The 10,000-nt window shown below is 44.8% G+C and overlaps 1 protein-coding gene across 1 annotated transcript in view; it reads right to left on the reverse strand.

Annotated features, from left to right (window-relative positions):
- Positions 1-10,000, reverse strand: part of invs (inversin) — a 42,594-nt gene that overhangs the window by 20,395 nt on the left and 12,199 nt on the right. The window contains exons 3-5 of the mRNA XM_038976493.1: positions 6,419-6,518; positions 6,182-6,348; positions 2,035-2,208 (exon numbers count right to left, since the gene is read on the reverse strand). Of these exons, the coding sequence (XP_038832421.1) occupies positions 2,035-2,208; positions 6,182-6,348; positions 6,419-6,518 (441 nt within the window). The remainder of the gene's footprint in view (positions 1-2,034; positions 2,209-6,181; positions 6,349-6,418; positions 6,519-10,000) is intronic.

The raw sequence follows: 10,000 nt of genomic DNA on the forward strand, positions 1-10,000 counted from the left end.
AATGACTGTAACAGTGACAGTAACAGTGACAGTAACAGTAATTATGACAGTAACAGCAACAGTGACAGTAACAATAACAATGACTGTAACAGTGACAGTAACAGTAACAGTGACAGTGACAGTAATTATGACTGTAACAGTGACAGTAACAGTGACAATAAGAGTAATAATGACTGTAACAGTGACAATAAGAGTAATAATGACTGTAACAGTGACAGTAACAATGACTGTAATAGTGACAGTGACAGTAACAATGACTGTAACAATGACTGTAACAATGACTGTAACAATGACTGTAACAAGGACTGTAACACGGACTGTAACAATGACTGTAACAATGACTGTAACAATGACTGTAACAATGACAATAACAGTAATAATGACTGTAACAGTGACAGTAACAATGACAGTAACAATGACTGTAACAGTGACAGTAACAGTAACAATGACAGTAACAGTGACAATAACAGTGACAGTAATAATGACTGTAACAGTGACAGTAACAATAACAGTGACAGTAATAACGACTGTAACAGTGACTGTAACAGTGACAGTAACAGTGACAATAACAATGACAGTAACAGTGACAGTAATAATGACAGTGACAGTAACAATGACTGTAACAGTGACAGTAACAATAACAATGACTGTAACAATGACAGTAACAGTAACAATGACTGTAACAGTGACAGTAACAGTGACAATGACTGTAACAGTGACAGTAATAATGACAGTGACAGTAACAATGACTGTAACAGTGACAGTAACAATAACAATGACTGTAACAATGACAGTAACAGTAACAATGACTGTAACAGTGACAGTAACAATGACTGTAACAGTGACAGTGACAGCAACAGTGACAATAACAGTGACTGTAACAGTGACAATAACAGTGACAGTGACAATAACAGTGGCTGTAACAATGACAGTAACAGTAACAATGACTGTAACAGTGACAGTAACAGTGACAATGACTGTAACAGTGACAGTGACAGTAACAGTGACAATAACAGTGACAGTGACAATAACAGTGACTGTAACAGTGACAGTAACAGTGACTCTAACAGTGACAGTAGCAGTGACAATGACTGTAACAGTGACAGTGACAGTAACAGTGACAATAACAGTGACAGTGACTGTAACAGTGACAGTAACAGTGACTCTAACAGTGACAGTAACAGTGACTCTAACAGTGACAGTAACAGTGACTCTAACAGTGACAATAACAGTGACAGTAACAGTGACTGTAACAGTGACAGTAACAGTGACAATGACTGTAACAGTGACAGTGACAGTAACAGTGACAATAACAGTGACAGTGACAATAACAGTGACTGTAACAGTGACAGTAACAGTGACTCTAACAGTGACTGTAACAGTGACAGTGACAGTGACAGTAACAGTGACTCTAACAGTGACAGTAACAGTGACTCTAACAGTGACAGTAACAGTGACAGTAACAGTAACAGTAACAGTGACAGTAACAGTGACTCTAACAGTGACAGTAACAGTGACAGTAACAGTGACTCTAACAGTGACTCTAACAGTGACAGTAACAGTGACAGTATGCTATAACAGGGATATCACCTCCTCTATGGCTGTTGTTAGAGATCTATTCTGGGACATACTGAAACCAGTGTCATCTGACATGCTGATGATGCATATTGGATTATTACAGAACTAACAGACAGATAGACATCATCGCTACAGACAGAGGGGGCCTGTGTGTGTGTGTGTGTGTGTGTGTGTGTGTGTGCGTGTGTGTGTGTAGAATGTATTTGGCACAACTGTCTGCCTTGAAGAGTCAGGACAAAGCAGCCAATTGTCATTCCAGTGTGTGTGTGTGTGTGTGTGTGTGTGTGTGTGTGTGTGTGTGTGTATGTGTATGTGTGTGTGTGTGTGTGTGTGGATTGCTCAGAACTCCATGTGAACTCTAATTCAGTCAATCAAATCAAAGAGCCGGGACAGTTTCATAACAAGTGTGTTTGATAGAACTATGACCCAACTTTGTAAACAGTGTGTGTGTGGTACCTTGTTCTTGTCCTGTGTATCCACCTCTCCAGGTCCTATGTGTTTGAGCAGCAAGGCCAGGGGTTTGGGGGAGGGGTGACGGGTCGCCAGGTGGAGGGGTGTTACCTCCTCTAGATCCTTCTGCAGCCAATCAGCACGACGAGACAGGAGCAGCTTCAGAAACCGCACGTTCCCCTTGGAGCACACACACACACACTCTCTCTATGGTGTCTTATCCAATTCCATCATCATCCATCTCTGTCCTTTCCTATTGGTTCTCAGACTCTCTCCTCTCTATTCTCTGTCCTTTCCTATTGGTTCTCAGACTCTCTCCTCTCTATTCTTTCCTATTGGTTCTCAGACTCTCTTCTCTCTCTTCTCTGTTCTTTCTTATTGGTTCTCAGACTCGCTCCTCTCTCTTCTCCTCTCTGTTCTTTCCTGTTGGTTCTCAGACTCTCTCCTCTCTGTTCTTTCCTGTTGGTTCTCAGACTCTCTCCTCTCTGTTCTTTCCTGTTGGTTCTCAGACTCTCTCCTCTCTGTTCTTTCCTGTTGGTTCTCAGACTCTCTCCTCTCTTCTCCTCTCTGTTCTTTCCTGTTGGTTCTCAGAATCTCTCCACTCTCTTCTCCTCTCTGTTCTTTCCTGTTGGTTCTCAGACTCTCTCCTCTCTGTTCTTTCCTGTTGGTTCTCAGACTCTCTCCTCTCTGTTCTTTCCTGTTGGTTCTCAGACTCTCTCCTCTCTTCTCTTCTCCTCTCTGTTCTTTCCTGTTGGTTCTCAGACTCTCTCCTCTCTTCTCTTCTCCTCTCTGTTCTTTCCTGTTGGTTCTCAGACTCTCTCCTCTCTGTTCTTTCCTGTTGGTTCTCAGACTCTCTCCTATCTATTCCTTCCAGCCTCATCGTTTGACAGATCTATCTGCTGACTGAGCATGCATGTGAGAGTATGTGTGAGCTTTGAGAAAGTGTGTTTGTGTGTGTGTGTATGTATGTATATATGTGTGTGCACGTGCAAATGTGTGTCCATATAGGCCTGTATGTGTGTGTGTGTGTGTATGAGTGTGTGTGTGTGTGAGTGTGTGTGCGCGTGTGTGTACATATGGTCTATCCTCCCTATTCTCAGTCCAATTAGATCAGTAATCCCAGAAGTCTCTCCCTGTCTCAGCTAGATATTGATCAGGTGTCAGAGAGAGAGAGGGCCTCCCATCACCCCACACACATTAGAATTGGAGTGTGTGTGTGTTAGAGTGTGTGTGAGCACCCTCCTCCGCCCCTCCAGCCACCGCTCCTCACCTGCCCTGACAGCCCCCCCCCAGGACAAGGCTAATAAACACTTTCTATAGAGATATTACTGCTCATACAGCCCAGTCTTTTAATTCATTTTCTAGATCTAGATATCTTTTTTAGGAACTCAGTCGGGGTCTCAACTTACTGTTGAGAGTTGGAATAGTAGAATACACAAGGTGACATTTTGAAACTTGGTTGTGCATCAACAGTTTTTCACTTGTGATGTCAGTCACTGATAGTCACTCAATTAGCCATGTCTGCTAAAACATTTTATATGGTAAGCCATGGCAAAGCCATGGCAAAATGTGTAGATTTGCAGCAAACTTGCTTTAAAACTTCATTTACTCTATGCCCCATGGCAAAATGTGTAGATTTGCAGCAAACTTGCTTTAAAACTTCATTTACTCTATGCCCCATGGCAAAATGTGTAGAATTGCAGTAAATTAACTCTGAAGTTTTCACTGTCAAGAGGGGGGTGTTTATAATGTTTAGCTCACAAAGTACAACATTTCGCTCAGATTTTTTGTGGCCCCCACCCTCATCAAAGTTGCCGATCCCCTTGTCTAGTTCTTAACAGCCGCCCTGAGGGTGTCTGTCTGTCACCACTGGGGGGCACTACCTTCTCACCTAAGCTACCAGTATGTGATATACACTGAGTATACCAAACATTACGAACACCTTCCTAAAATTGAGTTGCCCCTATCTATGTCTTAATTGTGTCAATGCTTAAAAATCCTTCTTTAACCTGTCTCCTCCTCTTCATCTACACGGACAGAAGTGGATTTAACAAGTGACATCAATAAGGGATCATAGCTTTCACATGGAATCACCTGGTCAGTCTATGTCATGGAAAGAGCAGGTGTTCTTAATGTTTTGTATAGTCAGTGTAGAGAGGCTTTAGAATACCCTGGAGTCAGGATTCTAAAGGATCAATTAGTGTTCTACAGGTTAACTCAGTGTTCTGATGGTTCCACTACTGTTCTAGTGTTTCCTTTAGTGTTCAACAGGTTAACTCAGTGTTCTGATGGTTCCACTACTGTTCTAGTGTTTCCTTTAGTGTTCAACAGGTTAACTCAGTGTTCTGATGGTTCCACTACTGTTCTAGTGTTTCCTTTAGTGTTCTACAGGTTGACTCAGTGTTCTGATGGTTCCACTACTGTTCTAGTGTTTCCTTTAGTGTTCTACAGGTTGACTCAGTGTTCTGATGGTTCCACTACTGTTCTAGTGTTTGCTTTAGTGTTCTACAGGTTAACTCAGTGTTCTGATGGTTCCACTATTGTTCTAGTCTTTCCTTTAGTGTTCTAGAGGTTAACTCAGTGTTCTGATGGTTCCACTACTGTTCTAGTGTTTCCTTTAGTTTTCTACAGGTTGACTCAGTGTTCTGATGGTTCCACTACTGTTCTAGTGTTTGCTTTAGTGTTCTACAGGTTAACTCAGTGTTCTGATCGTTCCACTACTGTTCTAGTGTTTCCTTTAGTGTTCTACAGGTTGACTCAATGTTCTGATGGTTCCACTACTGTTCTAGTGTTTCCTTTAGTGTTCTACAGGTTGACTCAATGTTCTGATGGTTCCACTACTGTTCTAGTGTTTCCTTTAGTGTTCTACAGGTTAACTCAGTGTTCTGATGGTTCCACTACTGTTCTAGTGTTTCCTTTAGTGTTCTACAGGTTAACTCAGTGTTCTGATGGTTCCACTAATGTTCTAGTGTTTCCTTTAGTGTTCTACAGGTTAACTCAATGTTCTGATGGTTCCACTACTGTTCTAATGTTTCCTTTAGTGTTCTACAGGTTAACTCAGTGTTCTGATGGTTCCACTACTGTTCTAGTGTTTCCTTTAGTGTTCTACAGGTTAACTCAATGTTCTGATGGTTCCACTACTGTTCTAGTGTTTCCTTTAGTGTTCTACAGGTTAACTCAGTGTTCTGATGGTTCCACTACTGTTCTAGTGTTTCCTTTAGTGTTCTACAGGTTAACTCAGTGTTCTGACGGTTCCACTACTGTTCTAGTGTTTCCTTTAGTGTTCTACAGGTTGACTCAATGTTCTGATGGTTCCACTACTGTTCTAGTGTTTGCTTTAGTGTTCTACAGGTTAACTCAGTGTTCTGATGGTTCCACTATTGTTCTAGTCTTTCCTTTAGTGTTCTAGTGGTTAACTCAATGTTCTGATGGTTCCACTACTGTTCTAGTGTTTCCTTTAGTGTTCTACAGGTTAACTCAGTGTTCTGATGGTTCCACTACTGTTCTAGTGTTTCCTTTAGTGTTCTACAGGTTAACTCAGTGTTCTGATGGTTCCACTACTGTTCTAGTGTTTCCTTTAGTGTTCTACAGGTTGACTCAATGTTCTGATGGTTCCACTACTGTTCTAGTGTTTGCTTTAGTGTTCTACAGGTTAACTCAGTGTTCTGATGGTTCCACTATTGTTCTAGTCTTTCCTTTAGTGTTCTAGTGGTTAACTCAGTGTTCTGATGGTTCCACTACTGTTCTAGTGTTTCCTTTAGTGTTCTACAGGTTAACTCAGTGTTCTGATGGTTCCACTACTGTTCTAGTGTTTCCTTTAGTGTTCTACAGGTTAACTCAGTGTTCTGATGGTTCCACTAATGTTCTAGTGTTTCCTTTAGTTTTCTACAGGTTGACTCAGTGTTCTGATGGTTCCACTACTGTTCTAGTGTTACATTTAGTGTTCTACAGGTTAACTCAGTGTTCTGATGGTTCCACTACTGTTCTAGTGTTTCCTTTAGTGTTCTACAGGTTAACTCAGTGTTCTGATGGTTCCACTACTGTTCTAGTGTTTCCTTTAGTTTTCTACAGGTTAACTCAGTGTTCTGATGGTTCCACTACTGTTCTAGTGTTTCCTTTAGTGGTTCCAGGTTAACTCAGTGTTGTAGTGTACCTTCTGTGCTGCCAGGTGCAGCGCAGTACGTTGGCTATGGTCAGTCTTGTTAACAGAGGCTCCCGCCTTCAGCAGTGTCTCAGCACAGTCCAGACGGTCAGCCAGGACACAGTACATCAGTGGGGTACGCCCAAACTGGTCCTCACGGTCACGCAGGGAGGGATCCACTGCACACAGTGGGTCAGGGGTTAAAGGTCAGGGGTCAGGGGAAAGTGTGTGTGTATGTGTGTATAGTACCTGTGATGAGTCTGAGGAGGACGCTCCGGTCTCCGTTGACGGCGGCTGCGTGGACCTGGGAGCCCAGAGGGGCGGGGCTTGGGGGTGAAGGGTCAGATGCCTACAACACATATAGTCCAGTCAGAGCCAGACACACACCTGGCCATACAGGTAAACACACTTGCTGTGCATGTGTTAATACAGGCTGATAGTAGTGTGTGTGTGTGTGTGTGTGTGTGCGTGTGTGTGTGTGTGTGTGTGTGTGTGTGTGTGTGTGTGTGTGTGTGTGTGTGTGTGTGTGTGTGTGTGTGTGTGTGTGTGTGTGTGTGTGTGTGTGTGTGTGTGTGTGTGTGTTGGTTAGCCCAGGGGGCCCAAAGTACAAACTCTATTACTGCCCCTAACCGAGTCAATTCATAAACCATGAGAAGCCCATTCAAGGCAGGGATCATTAATGCTGGTTTGAAATGTAACAGTGCAGATATGCAGTCAAAGATCTGTTGCATTACAAACTGAACATTGAGGAAGTTGTCCGGACACTGTTTGCTACATCCTGCCAACCCTGGTCCTGGGAAGCTAGTGAGAGGCAGAGGTTGGGGGGGTACTATGCCCCCTTCACCCCGTCATTGCACCCTCCTCGTAAAATGCAGACACTGCGTGCTGCACGGCAATTACCCATCATGTACAGTGCTTCTCACGCTCTGCCAAGTAGCCTTGCTCCGACACAGGGGGTAATAGAGGTTACTTACTGTGGAGGGTGTGTGTGAGAGATATGATGTGTATCTGCAGGTACTGTGTGTGTGTGTGTGTGTGTGTGTGTGTGTGTGTGTGTGTGTGTGTGTGTGTGTGTGTGTGTGTGTGTGTGTGTGTGTGTGTGTGTGTGTGTGTGTGTGTGTGTGTGTGTGTGTGTTAGCCATATCGTGGGAAGTGATTTTCCGTGACAGAGTTTTTATGGGGGCTTCACTGGGATCCACCACAAACTCCCATCATTTCCTAATTTCCAAGGATCAAACACACACACACACACACACACACACACACACACACACACACACACACACACACACACACACACACACACACACACAGTAGACTGACACAATGCATACGAACACAACACAGATACTTAATGAATGCTAATATGTAACACATGCTGTGGTCGTACAGATGCCATCTGGCAGCACCTTCAAACAAAACATTATATTAACAAGAGTAATATCCTTCTGTGACTGCTGCTAACTACCCCCCTCCACCCCCCTGCCCACTCCCCCCCCCCCACACACACACACACACACACACACACACACACACACACACACACACACACACACACACACACACACTTCTGAAAAGGATGAGTTCCAACAAAGCATGACAGGAAAAACATGATGTTCTGTACAGAATTGAGGAAGTTATTAATTCAGCCATTCATCAGTGGTACTGAAGAGTCAACCTGTAGATTAGCATGCAGACAACACACGGTGGAATGCATCGACCAGGTTCACTCACACCGTCATTATTTAGGCCCAGTCTTTATTCAGTGTTATATTGGAGGATTTCAATGCAACAGAAACCCCCGCACAACCTTTCAGAGACACTGCGGGAGCATTAGACAGAGTACACACACACACACTCCTCCAAAAAACACACATACAGAAAACACACATATTCAGGAGAGACAGGGAACACACACCAGGTCTCTGCTGGGACAGAGTGAATAGCAACCGCTGAGACATACAGACAGAGACACGGAATCAAAGTGTGTGTGTGCGTGTGTGTGTGTGTGTGTGTGTGTGTGTGTGTGTGTGTGTGTGTGTGTGTACATGCGTGTGTAGGCGTCTGGTTTGATGGAGGACAGAGTTGAGGCATGCTGGGTAAGCAATGGGGGGCGGAGCCTGAAGCCTTTCTTGATGTTTTTCCTTTTTGGAGACACACACACACTTTGGCGACACACATACACACTTCGGCACACATTAGATTCTGAGGATCAAACTGTAATAAAACCACCCTACACCCATTCCTGAAATTGAAATGTAAGTTTTAAACTGAATACAATATTTATTCAATTCAGTTTCAAATCAATGAATTCAATGATTCAATTTGAGCATTATATATTCAAAAATATTTAATTGAAATTCAATGTCTTAATACAAATGCGAAAATATTGAATTCAAATACAGTTTCAATCGCTCCATATTAAAGACCGACCCACCCACCTGTGTGTGTGTGTGTGTGTGTGTGTGTGTGTGTGTGTGTGTGTGTGTGTGTGTGTGTGTGTGTGTGTGTGTGTGTGTGTGTGTGTGTGTGTGTGTGTGTGTGAGTGTGTGTGTGTGTATGTGTGTGTGTGTGATCTGATGGCAGGGCAGGCCTGAGGGACTTCTATGTAGTTTTGATAGACAGGTAAAGAGGCGGGAGGAGAGATAATATCAGCCAATAGGGACTCCCTGTCTCCTCGCACAGTCTCTGGGGCACTTCCTGGTTCCCCAGAGACCAATAAGCTGCTCTCACTCGGCTGGGGGTCGGGCCTTGGGGCGCAACACAGCCAATCAGCAGGGAGAGAGAGCTGAGTGACACATAGTACCCATGGTGCACCCTGACAAATGAGCCCCCAGGGCCGGGAGCCAATCACAAGGGAGGGTAATGCAATTAGGTGGGACTACAGCTGTCAATCAGACCACTACTGGGGTCAGAGAGTTACGCCTGTGGCTAACACACCACAGCACGGGGTTACACAGATGCGCACACTCGCGGGTGCGTGCACGCACACACACAGATTCGAGAGCCTTCTCAAGGGGATTCTCAACATTAGACATCCTGAGGCATAGAGACTGTGCATAAAAAAGTGTGTGTGTGTGTGTGTGTGTGTGTGTGTGTGTGTGTGTGTGTGTGTGTGTGTGTGTGAGGGGGTCGTTTCACTCTATCTCTCCTGAGGTGTGAGGAGGGGGAGAGAGGGAGATAGGTGAGTGGTGTATGTGAGACCATCTAGGGACATTGATATTGACTGTGTTGTCTCTAAGGGCTTACCTGAGAGTGAATGTACATGTATGTGTGTGTGTGTGTGTTCTGAGTGCTGGTATCCATTGGGGGATCGGTGTTGTTTGTGCTTCTAGCCTGAGAGCTCAGAGAGGGAGGGGATGGAAATGTAGAGGTTTGGAGGGGGGGAGGGGTGTAGAGGTTTGGAGGGGGGAGGAAAAGGAGGGGGTGTAGAGGTTTGGAGGTGGGAGGAAAAAGGAGAGGGGTGTAGAGGTTTTGAGGGGGGGAAAGGAGAGGGGTGTAGAGGTTTGGAGGGGGGGAGGAAAAGGAGGGGGTGTAGAGGTTTGGAGGGGGGGAAAGGAGAGGGGTGTAGAGGTTTGGAGGGGGGGAGGAAAAGGAGGGGGGGTGTAGAGGTTTTGGAGGGGGGAGGAAAAGGAGGGGGGTGTAGAGGTTTGGGTGGGTGTAGAGGTTTGGAGGGAGGGTGGGGTGTAGAGGTTTGGAGGGAGGGGAGGGGGGGTGTAGAGGTTTGGAGGGAGGGGGAGGTGTAGAGGTTTGGGTGGGTGTAGAGGTTTGGAGGGAGGGTGGGGTGTAGAGGTTTGGAGGGAGGGTGGGGTGTAGAGGTTTGGAGGGAGG

Source organism: Salvelinus namaycush, chromosome 37, assembly GCF_016432855.1.
Source record: "Salvelinus namaycush isolate Seneca chromosome 37, SaNama_1.0, whole genome shotgun sequence".
Lineage (NCBI taxonomy): Eukaryota > Metazoa > Chordata > Actinopteri > Salmoniformes > Salmonidae > Salvelinus > Salvelinus namaycush.